The sequence below is a fragment of the Alosa sapidissima genome, chromosome 6 (genome assembly GCF_018492685.1).
Source record: "Alosa sapidissima isolate fAloSap1 chromosome 6, fAloSap1.pri, whole genome shotgun sequence".
Lineage (NCBI taxonomy): Eukaryota > Metazoa > Chordata > Actinopteri > Clupeiformes > Clupeidae > Alosa > Alosa sapidissima.
In genome coordinates, this window is record NC_055962.1 from 30,215,669 (window position 1) to 30,234,144 (window position 18,476).

The following is an 18,476-nucleotide window of genomic DNA, read 5'->3' on the forward strand; positions in this document are numbered from 1 at the left end:
GATTTTTCTTGGGGTGTCAATAATTGTGAGCAATGTGTTTTTGTTAAAAAATATTTCTTATTTTACTATTATTATTTAGTAAAAAATAGGTGCCGATAATTCTGGAGGGCACTGCATGTTACTTGAAATGACATCACAAAGACAAATTTTAATAATGTCTGCCAGAGCACCCAAGAAACTAAGTGGAAAAATTATGACATTCTTTTACATTGTTTATTTGTTGTTGTTTATTGTTGTTTTTTAATTACTATGAGGAGGTCCGTCAAGCTTAATCCTACCACCTCGTCACACAAATTAGACAGGAATAACTGTTGTTCATTATAGTTTTAACATAATCATTGCTAAGCAAATTTGACCATTATTGGATAAGAGCATTTATCATGAGATTTACCACACTGTCACATTTATTTTACTTTAATCCATTATATTTAAATGTGGGAGAAAAAAGTATGCCTGAGGTGGGCAAATATGATTTAAAAGTGGAAAAGGCACCCATTTCTGTTCTACTTTAACCACCCTTTGTAGGGCTTTCCTGTCCCTTGCAGTGCAAGCATTAGGTCTACACAGGGATCACAGCTTTACAGATAACTTAAACCATAGGCTATTGTATTTTATGAGGGAAATAATTCTGATGGAGATCAAATGAATGGTAACTCTTGCTACCCTGAGATGATTCAATGTATTTTCATTAGCCTTGCAAGGTGGAGAGACAGGAGGAGTTCCCATAATAGGCTAAAAGTGTTTCTGTCATTCCCTCTCAAAGCCATGTTGTCGAGGGGCCAATTACTAGACTCCAGGCCAATAGATGGCGATAAAGCACAATATGGTTTCAGACCTATCGTCTTTATGTGAAGCTAGCGACATTATATGGCAATAATACTATAGAGTTGAAAACGTCCATAAAAGTCTATAGGCTACAGTTTAGTTTTCCCATATGAGTTTACCCTTAGCCCTATTGCAACATTTGCCAATACTTTTTGACAAAGTATTACTTTGTCACTAAATAGACTGGCTGATCGAGGGAATATATCACTTGGAGCCTGGAGCATTATGTCACTTTTTATTGACTTTTACGTGAAAGGTTAGGTATAATATTAATAATAATAATCATATATTTCTTATAAACCTCGAGGCAGCCAGGCTACTTTATATTTCTTCTAAAATGTGAGATTACGCTCAACTAGTAGCCTAAGTGTTCTCACTTTATGAAACAGAGCAATATTCTTTGACTAGGATGACCAGATGTTCTTATATTGGTTTTTAGGTAGGATGACACAGTTTAGATCATTCAATTTGACCTGTATGCTAATTGTTGTGTATGGTATAAATCATAAAGACATGAAAGGTAAAATGAAAGGGATCATTCCACAGGTATGAGGGAAACGCTGATATTTTGAAGGAGGGAGGGGGACTGTAGCAGCCATTATTGTCGCCGACTTCCCAAAGAATACTGTTGTTAACAGAACCCTCTGACACAGTCTGCTAATATCCCAACTTTAACTAATCCAATGTAGATTCCTATATGATTGTCGCACCCCACTGCGTTTAAACTAATTAACGCTTCACCATGGTAAGATGTGTATTTTATGTACCGCTCTGCAGCTAGATTAGTGGCAGTGTAGCTAATAACATAGGTGTTGATAGCTTGCTAGGTTAACTTAGCTGTTAGAAACTCTTAGCTGTTCTACGTATCTTTCCTTTTCCTCTCTTTAAAGTAACTTAATGAACGAATTTCCATTCATGATGCAGCCTTGGGTTTTTGCACTCAAATGCTAAAATGTGGAAACGTGCGTTATTGGAAAGGAAGAGTAAGAATAAAGAGATGGACATTTTAACTGCTATCAACTTATTTAGATGTAGCATGTTAGCATTATTCTTTTAAATAACAGTCCGTAGAAGCTAGCTATCAAAACATAGGCTAACTAGTTAACGATCGCGTCGCGTTAGTCATGCCACTTTAAGCGTACGTGCAGTGTGACCTGATGCGTTTGGTTTGAGTTTGGCTGGTAACAAGTAAATTGTAAGTAAGGCCACGAAGTAGCTAACGAATGTAGATAGGCCTAACGTTAGGTTGTTGAGAGTTGATGTTTTTTGCATTGGTCACTTCACCTAACGTTCATGACATCTATGGTCCGCTTTCACTCAAGTCATCAAAGGATTCCAAGGCAAGGAGAAGCGAGTCAAGTAGTCGAACAGATGAACGAAGGCGGTCCACGAGTAGTGGCGAGTGAATTTAACGTTGCACCTATACAATTTACCTTCTTGCTGAGTTTGAAAGCTGTGTTTTAACATGCCATTCAATGTTCGACAGGGGGAGACCGCCACAAGCGGAAACGCAGTCGAAGCAGATCGTCATCAAGTTCATCCTCATCATCATCTTCCTCGTCGTCCGATTCGTCATCCTCGTCTTCTTCATCGTCGTCTTCCTCATCTCGCTCTTCCTCCCGCAGCAGAAGTAGCAGTTCTAGCAGCAGAGGCACGTTCCCAATCAAGATTTTTACAATTAAATAAATAAATATCTAGTATGTTAGTCTAGTCTAGTCAGCTGAACTCTAGTATAGTAACGTTAAGGTTCTTCATGGGAGACTGGTTGATGATTAGGGAGCTTTTCGGTGGCTCTGATCACAGCCAGACACACAATGATGGGTTTGCCACAAAACCATTACTCAAGCTTTTAACACTGTTAGAATTTGTTTATAAAGAAAATGCAATGGAATTTATCTGATCCAAATGGGATTTGATGGTACCAATGTATGGCTACAAAAATGTATTAAATATCACAATACGCATTTTTTACTAATAGCGGTCAGAAGTAGAGGGGTTGAGAGCATAGTCAGGGAAAATAAGCATCTTGAAAGTGGTCATGTCAATTGCTTGTCCCTTCCAGATTCTCACAGCAAGTCAAGGAAGGCCCCAAAGAAAGTGAAAAAGGAGAAGCACAACAAAAAGGTTTCTATCAGGATGCAGCTTCATTCTTGTCTACTCTTTTTACACTAAATTATAATCATTTTAAAGAACCTGAATATGAAGATGCATCTAATACAGCTCTGGAAAAAATGAGACCACTGCACTGAAATGAAAAAAAGACACACTGCACATTCTTCTGATGTCATCCGTCACTGTCATACGGTTGCTGAGTGACATTTGAATGAGTGGTGTGTTATTTAGAAGACATTTTGAATTTGTGTTTCTCCATAGAAGGGGAAGAAGGAGAAAAAGAACAAAAGAAAAAAGGACAAAAAATCCAAAGTAGAGGAGGAACCTTCTGGACCTGTGCAGATCTCAAAGGTTTGATGACCCTTTTTTTTTCCCTGATTGGGATCTCTCATTATGCCAATACACTCAGGAAGAACAGTTACACATGGCCTCTATGAATGCAAGTGTGCAAAATGAATATTATTATTGTTATTTAATATTATTACTATACAGCAGACTTTATTTGAGTCAGCTACTCTTTGTTTCTACTCCAGTTCTACTCTTTCTAGTCAGCTACTCCAAATTTCCCTCACAGGATCAAAAGAGTATATACTATACTTCTGTTAAAGGGACATCAGGCAACGTTTTCGTGTTAATTACTCATCTTCGTAAGTCGGTAAATGGTTAAATGACTCATTACAGGGCGAATGAAGACTCTCTCGCCCGCCCCTACTGCCTGTAGGAAGAATATCCCGCTTGCAAGTTCAGTGTATCGTACCCGCCAACCGAAGCAGGATCAGTTTACATCCTGCATCCACAGCACAGAGGCAGGCTAACGAAACGCTAGCAATTGTTGCAAACGTGTGTATAATGGCAGTGCCGGCGAAGAAGCAGCGAAAACCCTTGACGGAAGATGCAAAGAAAAGGAAAAGAGCTTCAGATCGAGCGAGGGGGAGTTTCGTAGAGAAAAAGCATCGGGCCATTTTTCACTTAGATCTCTGTTTCTCGAGGACACCGAGTACTGTCGGCACAGGGGAAAAAAACAATCGGTTCTACCTACTGTTTTTTCCCCCCCCATACCAACAGTACTTGGTGACCTCAACAAACAGACATCACAGTATGTGAAAAATAACTGGAATTCTCCTTTAAGTCTGTGGTGTGTGCTCTGTTTTAATGTTCTTATCTGTTTGCTTTCTAGTACCTAAAAGGGAAAAAGAAGGGCAAATTCAGCATGATCTCAGGGAGGAAGATCAAAATGAAAGTGAAGAAGTCAAAGAAAGACAAGCAGGTAAGTATTCATTCATCCGCTCTCTGTTTTGCTCAGTCATTCTAATCCAGCATATTTTTTGTTGAATTAAGGGTCATTCACACCAAGAACGATAACGACAATGATGACTATAACCATAACGATAAAAGCGTTCACACTGAACAACAATAAATCGCTCTGAAAGTGATCCCCAATGATCTCATTCTTCATGTCGTTATCGTTATAGTCTATGTGTGAACGTCGTCATTCATATTAACGAGAACGATATTTGTTTATCGTTATCGTTCTTGGTGTTAATGGGGCTTTAGGGTGAGAGTTCTTCAGTCCTGTAGCTGGACATCCACTGTGTGTGCTTAAAAAAAACCTCTGGTGTTCACACAGTCCTAGCTCTATAAACGGGAAGGCAATGAGGTGGTCTGGACTGAGCCATACACTTTGTGCTGCTTAAGCACTGTAGGCAGGGGCACTGTTTCCTTGTGCATTATAGTCACCCCTGCAACCTTTCGTGGTTTTTCTCCAACAGATGGACAAGAATCGTGCCGAGCTGCTCGAGTTCCTCAATTCCACATTATAACAGGCAAAGATGTGGGCTTCGCTCCCATAATCCTCCTCTTTGTGCCTGTGGCCAGGATCCTCCCCCTTGTGACCAATCGCAAAAATACTCAGGGAAAGGCCATCGTTCTATTGGCATTCTGTGTGTGATTAGCGAAAGTGTCACAAAAAGCATTGGAGTCTTGGATGCCTGTCTCTACTACGTACATGGTGGGGCAAATGGTGTGGCAGCTGGGGTGCTGTGAACTATGTCTCTCTCTGAAACAAAAGAACACAGTTCTTATGTATTAGACTTGTCAGGGTATAAAATGTGCGTCCTTTTCAATGGGAATTTCCCCAAAGGTTAAATGCAACAGCCGGTTGTTTAAAAATGAAAATCCTTTTGTTAGTCTGTTTTTATTATTGCTTTAGAGGATAACAAAGTTCCTGTACGTCTAATAGAATTAAATATATTTTTTATTTGAAAACCATTCCTATTGTGGATTGAACATGCTGTTGTGAAAGTGGATCTGTCACAGACTCATGAGCCCAAAACGGGGAGTTGTAAATGGTGCAACATTTTTTTTTTTAAAACCATATTGTGATACTAGGCTTCCTGGTCCTGCTGGTGTGAACTCCGATCCGTACAGGTGCCGCTGTGGTCAACACACCACTGTTCATAGGACCATATACAAGTTGACTATGGACTCTTCAGCACTGGTTGGAAATGGTTGTGTAAATCGGACAGCACAATAAACCATCTTCCACACGTGTGTACAATTATTTTATTAATTTACAGTACATGGTGTGTGTTATTACTGATAACGCAGACCTCTGCAGCATGAAGTCCCAGGAACACAGTTTCAGTCTACAATTTCAATATCTTTAGAATTAGGAACAATGTTATATTGTTCTGAGGACAAAGCATGGCTTGAACAAATTGTCAATTTATTTTCAAATGTTTACTTTCTGGAAAAAAAAAAACTGTAAAATTGAAAGAAACCAATATCTCCAGAGGACATATTAAATTGCTCTCCAAGCACTTCTGAGAGTAGTGGGAATGATTAAGGACAGATTAGTTCCCAGACACTCCAAATCTCACACGTTAGTGCCGGAAAGGCAAACACAAATGTATGACAAGAAGAAGCACAGCATTCTATTGTTACATACTGCAAGCATGTAGGCAACATTTTGTACAAATTAGAAGGTTTCCTCAAGTCTGAAACAATAAGCAGCCTTTATAAATCCCAATATTTCATTGAACTGATGCTATTCAGTACATGCTTTTATCTGAAGTGTTACCATTGAATAATTCTTCATTATGCATGCATGCACCCTTGAATGAGATGACCTTGAAGTAGATAGCACCTTGGAACCAGTTGAGCTACAGAAACATTCTGACAAGAAAACATTTACGTAAGACCTGAAAATTATTATGTGGAGACTGAATCTCTGGTTGTGAAGGTCTAACTGCAGAGTAAATTGCCTGTCTCCTGGCCTTTACAAATTGCACAGTTCTGTGAGTAACGCTGGTTGATGGATTGGCCTGACTTACTGTGGTCAATGACACAATCTTGACTTCAACAACTTTGCAGCTGAAGACCTAGATTCACATCCTACACCCACTATGTGGTTACACAATCCAATGTAATATTGACATATTTTCATTCCTGCTCACTGAGTTTATACTGTCAAAAAATCCTGTAATTACCTTATAATCTCTTGAAAAGTTTGTCATAGCTCTTCAACGTAATTATTAATAGATGTGTTAATGGCTAGGGTTAGGCTTATGTATTGGATTGTTGGTTGTGATACTGCCACCGAAATAAAAAAAAAAGGGGTGAGGTACTAAAAGTCCTTATTGCTCTCTCCACCCACAAACCAGAACCAGGAAAGGACATTTCTGACAAAACACTCCAGTACTTCCATACCATTCTGTACATACTTTCATGATTCCAGTTTCATACTTTTCTCTCACTCATTTTCCATTTTATAAACTCAGTCATTTGCAATTTGCATCCTCCACTCATTCTCTCTCTCTCTCTCTCTCTCTCTCTCTCTCTCTCTCTCTCTTCACCATATTACTCCCATCACCCAACATGTCCATTTATGCCCTGGTGCCTGAAGTCAGGCATGCTGCACACACGGGGGGCTCGTCCAGTTCCTCCAGCCCTCATCCCCGGCACTGCCCCGAGCCCCCTCTCCACGTCCTCGGACACAGTCTTGACCTCGGGCTCGTAGGCGTCGCCAGGGCCCCCGTTGGCCGTGGAGGTGAGGTGCGCGCTGCTGCCGAACGGGTTGATGCGGACACGGCTGCGGAAGCTGAGCAGGGACATGCTGACAGCGCGCTGGCGGCTGTTCCACTGCTGGGAGAGACGCTGCGCCTCCTCCTCCTCACGCACGCGCTCCAGCGACTCCAGCAACACCGAACGGAACAGGCCTGGCACCTCCGGCACCTCCGGCTCGTTCTCCTCCAGAACCTGGCGGAACCTAAAGAAGGGATGGAGAGGAGGTGTAGGGGAAAGAGAGAGGGAGAAGTGGATGAAAGATGGAGAAAAGAGGATAACATTTTAAAAAGTGGATACGGATGGGACCAGCATGGTTGTGGTTAGGAATGAAGAAACAGGGGGGCGCTGTGGTGCAACTGGCTACAGCGCCATACCATATACGGGTCCAAGTGCCCACGGGGACCCGGGTTTAAGTCTGACCCGGGCAATTTTCCGATCCCACCCAGTGTCTCTCTCCCAGTCATTTATGTCAGTCTCTTACTGTCCTCAAATCAAAAATAAAGGCAAAAAGCCCCAAATAATATACATTACAGCAACACCAAAGAGTTTTTTGTACCTTAAAATAATGTTTCCAAAATCGTTTTAGTGGTTCATCAACTCGTAACAGGATGAACGGCACTTCTGCATTCGCTTCGCAGCCCTCTATCAGCTATAACCGCACTATGTAAGTTTGCCAGATCGGGTAGCGGATCTGTAGTTCGATGGAATGAGACATAAGAAACAACAAATTTGACTTGCTTCTGATGTCGCAATACATCGTACTTTCATAAATCATGCAAAATATTCTACCTTGGCTGTGGACATTGTTATTTGCAAACCCGGTGCTGGATAAACAAATAGCGTGCGTGCAACAGAGGGAAAGTTCCTTGGTGTGTCTTTAAAGGAATGAGGAAACTGGCTTCAGAGCCAAAAATTTGAGCAAAGGTTCCATACAATCTATTCTAGACAATGGATCACAACTTTCTTGTGCTTTGCCTGAATCAAAATGTATTGCAGGTCAAACAGAAACAAAATTACTTTAAAGTATTTTACCTCTTCAAGAGTTCATTAATGACTCTTAAATTAACCACTCTTTTTTTTAATCTCAACTGCCAGTGGACATAAGCTTTTAGCAATCAGTGCAAATCCAAAAGATTAATTAGTGCCATTAGCCATTTTAACTCCTATCACTGGCATCCATGAGTCACACAGGCTTTGGCCTTTTACGCATGACCTGCAGCCTTTGAAGGTCTCAGCTGATGTGCTCTTAAAAGCAGGACTCATAGGAATACTGCTCTGTAATGTTATGGATATTTGAAAAAAAAAGGCATTAAGTCTTTCGTGCTGTTAATAGCATTGGCCCCCTGCATCATACTTTTCAACATTCTAGTCTTACATCAGAGATCATCATTTCCTCAAAAGACTATTTTGAAAACATGAAAGTTTTAATACACAATAATTACAATAACAGCAGGGCTGTTGAGCTCTATACTCGCAAGATACATTTGGATGGCGACCCATCTTTAATGTTGCATAGCCTATCTCTAAATTTGATCCAAGGTGTTTCTGAAAATACATTAATCTTTTACAGTAGCTCTATAATTTTGAACAATCTGTTTTAGGGCTTAATAGTCCTGACCTATGAAAAAAGTTGTGTTGATGGGGACTGATGTGGATATGTTGTCCATTTTCTTATATCTATTCAATCATGTCTGGTCTATTATTAGGCCTACCTCTTTTCAATCCATTATTATTAGATATTTCTTTTGTAAAGAAATAGGCCTACATCTATCCCTCATGTTATGCCAACATATTTAATTCACCTGAATATATGATGCAGTAGATAGATGATTATTGACATCTGCTTATGTCAGTGTGCAGGCTATCCCTTAAAGGCAGTTAAGCTAAATAAATAGCTCACACAATGGCAGAAGTGCCGTTCGTCATGTTATATTTTCTACAGTCTATGGTTATGAGGTTATGCGCCATCAAAATGATTTTGGAGACGTAATGTTAAGGTCGGAAAACTCTGTCACTTTAGCTGATGAGCTTTCACCCCTCGCTGCCGTTCGATGCTTTGCTGAACATTGTGTAGCCTACCTGTAGGTCGGTGGCACCTTTATTTGCGACCGACGCGTAAGTGCCAGGTCCGGCACTCAGCTTCATGTTGATATCGACCGAGACAAAAACATGGAAATTTACGTTTTAATTCGTCAGTGAACTTACACTAAACAAGGAAGTTTGCGCTATTGAGGTGACTGACTGACCAATTAAATGTTTTAGATTACTATCGACCAATGACGGTAGCTGGTCAGGCTCTACACCCTACACTTTCCACTCAATGCAAAGCGAACTGTAGGGGGAGGCCGTGACTAGTATGTGAATGAAAGACATATGCATGAATGAAAGAGCGAGCAATGCAAATTCGCTGTAAACATGTTTGAGGCTAGAATAACAAAATCCCGGACGACTTTGAAATTCCGCCCGGTCCCGGACACATTTTTACGTTTCAAAAGGAGGACATGTCCGGGCAAAAGAGGACGTCTGGTCACCCTAAATTTCAGCTAAAAAGAAATGTGAGTGCCATTTCTATCCTTTGTGTGATGCAAATGAATCTATTCATCTGATGCGAGTAAACCCATTTCCATCACCGCAGTCCCATTTTATCTTTTTAATCCAGTCCCTGCCCACGAATACATTTATTTTCTGACCAACAGCACCTTCACTCAGGTTTTTCCTATTCAAGTGGTCACTGGTCAAAACTCACATGAAAAAGCTACTGAAACAAAATTATTAAGAGCCTTGACCCTTCAGCTGCCTTCCAGATTTCAGCCTGGGGTTTTTCACTTCCCACTCTTCTCTGACAACCATTCACGATAAGCAACCTCAGCACAGCAACTGTTCGCTCTCTGTTTGTTCTCTTGACCCACTGACGTCATGAGAGGGTGCTCTCAAGCGTCCGTCTAATCAGCGGATGGCCGTGCCTGAGGCAATCTGGTGGAGTAGACAGGGGAACAACGCAGTAGGGGGAACGGCCATCTCGGCCAAAGCCATCCACCCACCCCCACCCCAGGTGAGAGCAGAATCCAATAGACCGGGCCCACACAGGCTTTTTGCTTTCATTTCACCTGATCCAGGCAATTTGTGCCCAGGCTTGTTTTTCTTTCTCCCCCCCCCTCTCTCTCTCTCTCTCTATTTCTCTCTCCACACCTTCTCCAACCTGGCTTCCTTTCCTTCTGATTACAAGAGATGTAATAGAGAGTGAATAGAGATGTTCTGCTCAACAAGTACTTAGAAAGAAGACATGTTAAGGTAGCAAGTAAAGCTCACACAGTGCTGTTGCCTGTTGGCTTATCTCAAATGGGGCCTCAGGCCATTTATATCTGGACCTATTGTTACTTTATCTCTTTTTTCTCTCTCCCAGCTCTTTAATCACACCCATCTTGACTTTTTCTGCAAGGCATTGGAGTAAAGGGACCGAATCAGTTCTCTGAAAGAGCTCATATTCTCCTTTCCAATGTGTCTCATCTTCCTTAACCAAATTACTGTTATCATTCATCAATGCTCAAATTCAGGTGCTTTGATGAGCTGAAGTGGTTCGTCACTCTTTCTCATTATCACCTATCAAACTTCATTACGTCTAGTTTGCTATGACTGGCATTGTTAAATTTGAGATAAAGAGTTTACATATATATGTAGGAAATGTTGTGAAAGACAACTAGCATAAAATCATCTGATTACAATGCAAGTGATATTACTTGCTTTTGTTGTTCCATTGCATATATTCCAGTCCTGAATCTGGTACGGTTCCTCTCCAAGGTATAAGGGCAATGTGCCAGGGACACAGGTCTGACTCCCGGAGGCTTTAAGTGTGATTTTCAATTAGAGCTCAGCCCTAACACACTGGCATCTGCAGGGAGAGTGCCAACCCTGGACTTAAATCAAATTCAGAGAGCCACCCAGAAACCCCAATCGCATCAGGCTGAGAGGTGCCTTTCGCCCAAATGTTTGCTAAGCAGTTGGGATTTGGTGTGGTACAAATCTAGGGGGTGGTGCTGGCATATTACCAGATATTAGCATTGGTATTATGGAATCATCTGGACTTACTAGATTCACCTTCCGACTCGCAACGTGTCCTTTTCTAAATACTCACATCAACAGAAGAGCCATTAAGCAACGGCCTATTCAGCCAAATCTAGAATTGGCAACAAGTGCTCCGGTATTGATTTTGGAGCGTGCTGTGTTGAGAGGGCAACGTGGAATCTCTGCCAGCTTCACAGCTTGCTTGAGTAGCACCTATACAATTGCTTTGAGCACTGCAGCTGCCTCTTCATGACAGGGAGGCTCTCCAGAATAAAACATCAATGGCAGGGCTCCCATCCAATTGTTACTAATTTATTACAATTTGACTAAAAGATCTTTTTTGAAAGATTGAGCTGTACTCATTTCCATCTGCTCTGTTATGCAAATTAAACAACACTTATGAAAGGAGGACTGATGAACAGGCATTAATTGGGGGCCAAGTAGCGTAGCTGCGCGGCAACCCATAGTGATTCTACCTTTTCTTATTATTATTACACATCTTTCCGCTGCCATTGAAGTCTATGGCAGCCCATTGAACCGTACAGTAAAAAGTTGTGAAATTTGGCACATTGATTCCATACATTGCCATATTCCATTTCACAAATTTTCAAGTATTATGTTACTTTCCGCCATATTGGACCTCCGCCATATTGGATTTCATCAAAAACACTTAAGTTTTCATAGGTCACAAACTTCATCCAATTTTCACGAAACTTGAAACAGATGATCTTCAGACCATGTCTCATAATTGCATTGCCTTTGACACCCATACTCAAAACTGGTCGCCAGTCACGACCAATCAAAATTGGTGGCAAAGCCGCCAAACAGGAAGTGAACTCAGATCTCGGCAAGGCTTTCACATATCAAAACCAAACTCACTACATGGGCTCAGGACCCAATTAGGAGGAGGCTCAATAAAATTCAGGACTTTTGACCTACAGGTGGCGCTATAATTAACAAAACTACGTTTTGGCCTGAATGGGGTGATATGTTTGAAATTAAAACATATTAGTGATCTCTGTTAATACTTTGGGAGGTCCTTAGACTGTCACATATCAACTTTTGACATTAACATAATTGATTGGACCGCCATATTGGATTTTATCAAAAACACTTAAAAGTTTTCACAGGTCACAAACTTCATCCAATTTTCACGAAACTTGACACAGATGATCTTCAGACCATGTCTCATAATTGCATTGCCTTTGACACCCATACTCAAAACTGGTCGCCAGTCACGACCAATCAAAATTGGCGGCAAAGCCGCCAAACAGGAAGTGAACTCAGATCTCGGCAAGGCTTTCACATATCAAAACCAAACTCAGTACATGGGCTCAGGACCCAATTAGGAGGAGGCTCAATAAATTTGATGACTTTTGACCTACAGGTGGCGCTATAATTAACAAAACTACATTTTGGCCTCTATGGGGTGATGTGTTTGAAATTAAAACATATTAGTTATCTCTGTTAATACTTTGGGAGGGCCTTAGGCTGACACATATCAACTTTTGACATTAACATAATTGATTGGACCGCCATATTGGATTTCATCAAAAACCTTTAAAAGTATTCACAGGTCACAAATTTCATCCAATTTTCACGAAACTTGGCACAGATGATCTTCAGACCAAGCCTCAGAAACGCATTGCTTTTTGGACCTTTATTCAAAACAGGTCAGCCGTGACGACCAATCGAAATTGGCGGCAAAGCCTCCAAACAGGAAGTGAAATGTTATCTCCGCCAAGCTTTCACGTATCAAAACCAAACTCGGTACATGGGCTCAGGACCCAATTAGGAGAAGGCTCAATAAATTTGGTGACTTTTGACCACTATGGGGGCGCTATAATCACAGGAAGTAGGCTCATATCTCAGCAACACTTTCACATATCAAAACCAAACTTGGTATATGGACTTGGAACCCCTCCCTGAGAACACACAATCAATTTGGTGACCTTCCACCATTAGGGGGGCGCTAGAGTTACAGGAAGTTAGCTCCTATCTCAGCAACGCTTTCACATATCAATACCAAACTTGGTTCATAGACTTGGGACCCCATCCTGAGGACACACAAAACATTTGGTGTACTTTGACCACTAGGGGCGCTATAATTAGCAATACTTTCTCGTATCAACCTCAAACTTGGTACGTGGACTTGTGGTCACAACCTGAGGACGCACAATAAATTTGGTGACTTTTGACCACTAGGGGTGCTATAATTAGCAAGACTTTCTCGTATCAACACCAAACTTGGTACGTGGACCCATGAACACATCCTGAATAGCTACAATACATTTGGTGTCTTTTGACCACTAGGGAAAACTATGACATGAATTAGGCTCATATCTTACTAATGCTTTCATGGATTGAAACCAAACTTTGTACATGGACTCCAGACCCAATCCCAATCCAATTCAATCCAATCCAATCAACAATCACATGAAGTAGGCTCATATCTCAGCAATCCAAATCCAATCCAATCCAGTCCATTCCAATCCAATCCTGTCCAGTCCAGTCCAATCTCAATCCAATCCAGTCCAATTCAATCCAATCCAATCAACAATCACTTGAAGTAGGCTCATATCTCAGCAATCCAAATCCAATCCAGTCCAGTCCATTCCAATCTAATCCAGTCCTGTCCAATTCAGTCCAGTCCAATCCCAATCCAATCCAATCCAGTTCAATCCAATCCAATCAACAATCACATGAAGTAGGCTCATATCTCAGCAATCCCAATCCAGTCCAATCAAATCCAATCCAATCCAGTCCAGTCCAGTCCAATCCAATCCAGTCCAATCCAATCCAATCCAATCCAGTCCAGTACAATCCAATCCAGTCCAGTCCAGTCCAGTCCAGTCCAGTCCAATTCAATCCAATCCAATCAACAATCACATGAAGTAGTCTCATATCTCAGCAATCCCAATCCAGTCCAATTAAATCCAATCCAATCAACAATCACATGAAGTAGGCTCATATCTCTGCAATCCCAATCCCAATACAGTCCAGTCCAATCCAATCCAATCCAATCCAGTCCAGTCCAGTCCAGTCCAGTCCACAGTCCAGTCCAGTCCAGTCCAGTCCAATCAAATCCAATCCAATCCAATCTAATTCAATCCAATGCAATCCAGTCCAGTCCAGCCTTGTCTAGTCTAGCTTAGTCTAGTCCAGTCCAATCCCAACTTCTGCTTATTTGCTTGGCCCCCACATTGCTGCTTGCAGCTATATTTAAAAATTTAAGATTGTCAGGATAACTTTAATGTAAACACATAATAAAATCTCCATAAAATGTAGTCTCATTATACCCTTTTGCGAATCTGAAGTTAAACCATCTACCTCTTTACATTTTCAACTTTTTTTGATTTTTTCTTTAGTATTTCTTTACAGGACTCTCTATTCACACCAGGCAAATTCTCAATTAAAACATTGGATGGTAACAAGCTCTACAACTTCAAAAAGCAGCCGCAAGACACACTATTAGCTGACAGGAGAGTTCATTGTTGAGGTGAGGTTGAGAGTTGTTAAAAAGGCCATGGCCTGACCTAGAAATAACCACCACCTACACATGCCCTCTACTTTAATGGATCCTCTCAACTGTTCATTAAACTCACCTGCACAAGAGGAATCTTGGTGTACTCTTCGTCGAGTCTTTTGCTTAACCTGAGAATGTTCTACACTTCTTTGTGCTTCTACACATCTTTGTGCTTCACCTGAATGTAATTGCTTTTTGACATTCAGACCCACCCCGGACTGTCGCCTGATCTAATGTGTACATGCATGTCCCTCTGACCTGTGAACTATATACGGTTCCTGTGCCTGTCTGAACACGTCCCTAATGTAAAAGACTATGATTATCACCTTAGAGAAACTTTCACCCATGAGTTACCACCTGTTCCTGCTCATTGGAGTATTGCCGCCACAGTTTGGCGTAATTCTCACTGTCCACCTTAACTGAGCATCCTTACCTGCCCCCGAACTTCTTCTTGAAGAGTTTAACCTCTTTGTTAGTCTTTTCTGTGTTCTTTGAGAATGATGACAGTCAACGTTAGAGAGAAATGTGAAGGTGAATAAAAACGGAACTCACCGGAGTATGACGGCGCCACAGTGCGCCGGCGGCACCTTGGCGCACAGTTCCTCGAGGGCGTGGCGCTCGCCGGGGCTGATGTCGAAGCTGCTGCGGGGTGTGCTGACCAGCCAGCTGTAGTCCACACCAGTCTTCAGGCGCCGGTACTCGCTGTCACGCTCGCGCTGCAACCTCTCGGCCTCCTTCAGCTGCCAGCTGAGCTCCAGCATCAGCGTGTCCGTCACCACCTCCGAGGGCTCCCGCCGGGGGCTCCGGTACTGCGGCTCGCTGCCCCCCCAGCCAAACCACGACGCCATCGGCCCAGACGGAGACACAGACGCAGACGGGCAGCGGAGGACACTGAGTAGGGACGGGGGTCTGTGTGTCCGGAGCGTCTGTGGCTGAGGGTCAGTTTGTGGGGTGGTTTGTGGGGATTGAGGTTTACTGACTTATCATCCAGTGCCTTAGAGAAAGAGAAAAATCAGGGTCAGATCACTGTGGTTAATTTCAATATTAAACATTTTAAATCACCAAGTAATGGGTCTCTTTTGAAGACTTTCTGTTTCTGATAAAGAGACAGAAAGAGAGAGAGAGCGAGAGAGAGAGAGAGATACAATAGGCTGGGGTCAAAATAAAAGGTCACTGCAATAGCTAATTAACCTCGATCATTAACCTGAACTCAACAGCTAATCTATACATCCGGTCTGGAGAGTCTGGATCTCATTCTGGCTTTATCTTAACCATACATCCTAACAGAGACTAACCGAGTCATGATTTTTGTAAGCACGTTTGTGTAGGCTACAGCAAGCTCAAAGTAAGCCCTTATTATGCTTAGGTCAACTGAACACTGTTTGTTCTGAAACCCACCACTCCTCCGTCATCTTTGAACACAAAGGCATCAGTATGAAAAGCCTTAGTTTCTGTTCTCGCTATGGCTCAGTTTTGAAGGCTCAAGGCCATGAGAATGTGTCATGGAGGGCATAAGCTGTCCAAGCCAGGGCGAGAAAATGCCAGAAATGATTTAAACCAGTCTCACAGCTTCTCTCCTTGCTCATTAACCTCCAGAGCTGTTGCTGGCAGCTGAGCAGCCGTTCTCTCTGCCATCGCTCTCCCTGGATGTCTGATTGCGCCTGCAACTGGTGCCTCTCTCTTCATCCTCCCCACAGTCAAGGGTCTAAAAATATTCCCAAAGGAAAAACAGGAAGAGCCAGGCAACCAGTCGCTCTCCGCCTCAGGCTCAAACAAAGAAGACAAGCACAACATTGACTTCTGCTGTGTTCTTCTTTCTCTCTTGCGAGGCAGATGTTCAAAGTCAAAGGTGATTTAGTTTCCACAAAGCATCTGCCCCATGTTTTGTCCCCCTTAATGAGGCTACTGTGATTCTGGGTCAGTCAGGGAGGCCAGGCTGTTTGAAAACACAGGAGGCCAAGAGCTTGACTGTGAAAGACAGGTGAAGATTGAGGATTAAGTTCCCAAGGCATGGATTTAGATACACCAAGACAATTAAATCCCAGGTTGTGGCGACATCTCACCTAGTGCCATGCCTGCAGTCTTTTTCCATCATTATATAGGCCTAATGAATGCTCATAGCTGTATGTCAGCTTATTTACTTGTGGACAAGTACAATACTTGTTGGACAGACTTATCAAAGATGTCAGTTTTTAATAATCTCTTATGGGCAATGACAGGTTCCTTAAGGCCACATATCATTCAGATTTTTTTTAAACCATGACCTGTTCAGTTCATTAATATTCACAGCGACAGCTATGGATGACCTTGCTATTATACATCCAGCCCGTAGCTGACGCTTTTGTTTTGATGTGAATGCAACGCATGACTCAGGTCGCACTTCAATTAATCGTTTGTGCGCACAGGCACATGAAACAGAGATGAAAAGATATCAAAATCCAGATTATTTTAAAGATACATATTCAGTCTTTGAGCTGGAAATACAGGTGCATTCAAACGCCCGTTACAGCTTGTGTTGAATGCATAGTTAACTCGATATCTGACAGGATCAAAGCAAGTTCTTGAGAGTGTTCTGGCAACTTGCTGAAGTTGCACTGCCTGTTTGAGCATTAACATTTCCTAATACAACGATTTCCATTATTTAGCATCAATAGAATTTGTGTTCATATGCGCCATAGTAAAATAAAGCAGCTTACAGCTTACCTGGACGTCGCTAAAGGGATGAACATGTAGATAAACGATGTAGATAAACAATATTTTTTATTTTAAACACGCCAGAAAATCGTGCATAGACGATGGTCCTACGTTAATCGACCGTTATGTGAACAGTATGAGCAGGTTTGCTTGCAACTCTGAGTGCATCTTAAAAATTAACCACCTCCCTCTCTCCTCCTCCTCCTGTAGCTGTTGGACTCTCTTTCTCTCTGATTGTCCTCTCTGTTAAGTCCCGGTGCAAGCGGTACTCGCTCCCGAAGGCTGGGTGGCGCGCATCTCAGGGGAGTGCACACTGTACACAGGCGTTCTCTCCATCCCGCCCATCACGCGCGCTCGGTAGTGCTTTGTTGCCATAGAGACGCGCCTAAGCCCATTTGGTCATAGTAAGCCCTGCCAAGAAAGAGAGAGAACGAGAGGGAGAGAGAGAGAGAGAGAGAACGGGCTTCACATTTTGTTTGAATGAAATTACGATCAATCTCAGACAGTATGATGGCAGTCTCCTATGTTGAGCTCTTTGATCAAACATCACAGTTAAGCTCTATAATTCAGGTTAGGCCCTATACATTAGTGTAGGCTATGCCTAACCTTTTAAAAATGTGTTAAGTGATGATATGATTGCTTTTTGCTGCCTTTCGCTCAATCTCAATGTATAAGCTGATGCTGTGTGTGTGTGTGTGTGTGTGTGTTTGTGTGTGTGTGTGTGTGTGTGTGTGTGTGTGTGTGTAGGCCTATGTTTGTATGCACACATGACTGGGTGGGTGTCTTATTAATTTGCTGTGTCTCGCGTGGGTGGGTAAGCGTTTCATCCCTTGCTGTAGGCCTAGTCTGAATCACTAACTCCCTTTGGGAACATGCAACAGCTTGCTTCACCATCTAGATGTGCTTAGCCATTTTTAATAGCATTTTTTTAGCATATCTCCTCTACTTTGGGTTTAGATAAAATGGAACAGGTTTTCAAGGCAAGCATTCTTTATAACATAATTGTGGCTCACAATGAAATTCTGGAAATCCGCTAAAAGTTGTCAAATATGACCTGTAAACTTGTGCAAATCTTTCATTCAAGAATTGGATTATACGGAATACTGTTATGTCTCAAGAGAAAACAAAAGATCCTTATTCAAGGCATGGTTTAACCCTTAGAACCCTAAGCTGTTTTTAGGGCATTTTCACT

At 42.0% G+C, this 18,476-nt stretch overlaps 2 protein-coding genes across 3 annotated transcripts; one reads left to right on the forward strand and one right to left on the reverse strand.

Annotated features, from left to right (window-relative positions):
- The first annotated feature begins 1,415 nt into the window (after positions 1-1,415).
- On the forward strand, positions 1,416-5,483 carry si:ch211-22i13.2 (uncharacterized protein LOC553945 homolog). The gene is made up of 7 exons (XM_042095454.1): positions 1,416-1,570; positions 2,148-2,223; positions 2,312-2,476; positions 2,888-2,949; positions 3,199-3,288; positions 4,115-4,204; positions 4,707-5,483. The coding sequence occupies exons 1-7, from the start codon at positions 1,568-1,570 to the stop codon at positions 4,755-4,757; spliced, it is 537 nt and encodes a 178-aa protein (XP_041951388.1). The 5' UTR covers positions 1,416-1,567; the 3' UTR covers positions 4,758-5,483.
- A 485-nt stretch (positions 5,484-5,968) lies between these two features.
- rd3 (retinal degeneration 3, GUCY2D regulator) lies at positions 5,969-17,599 on the reverse strand. Of its 2 annotated transcripts, none has more exons than XM_042095453.1 (3): positions 17,469-17,599; positions 15,143-15,584; positions 5,969-7,204 (listed from the first exon to the last, which is right to left on the reverse strand). In XM_042095453.1, exons 2-3 carry the CDS (start codon positions 15,436-15,438, stop codon positions 6,805-6,807), a joined length of 696 nt encoding a protein of 231 aa, XP_041951387.1. In that variant the 5' UTR covers positions 15,439-15,584; positions 17,469-17,599; the 3' UTR covers positions 5,969-6,804. The 2 variants fall into 2 exon arrangements, with proteins under 2 accessions (XP_041951387.1, XP_041951386.1); XM_042095452.1 differs by having other exon boundaries at positions 17,294-17,580.
- Between the last annotated feature and the right edge of the window lie 877 nt (positions 17,600-18,476).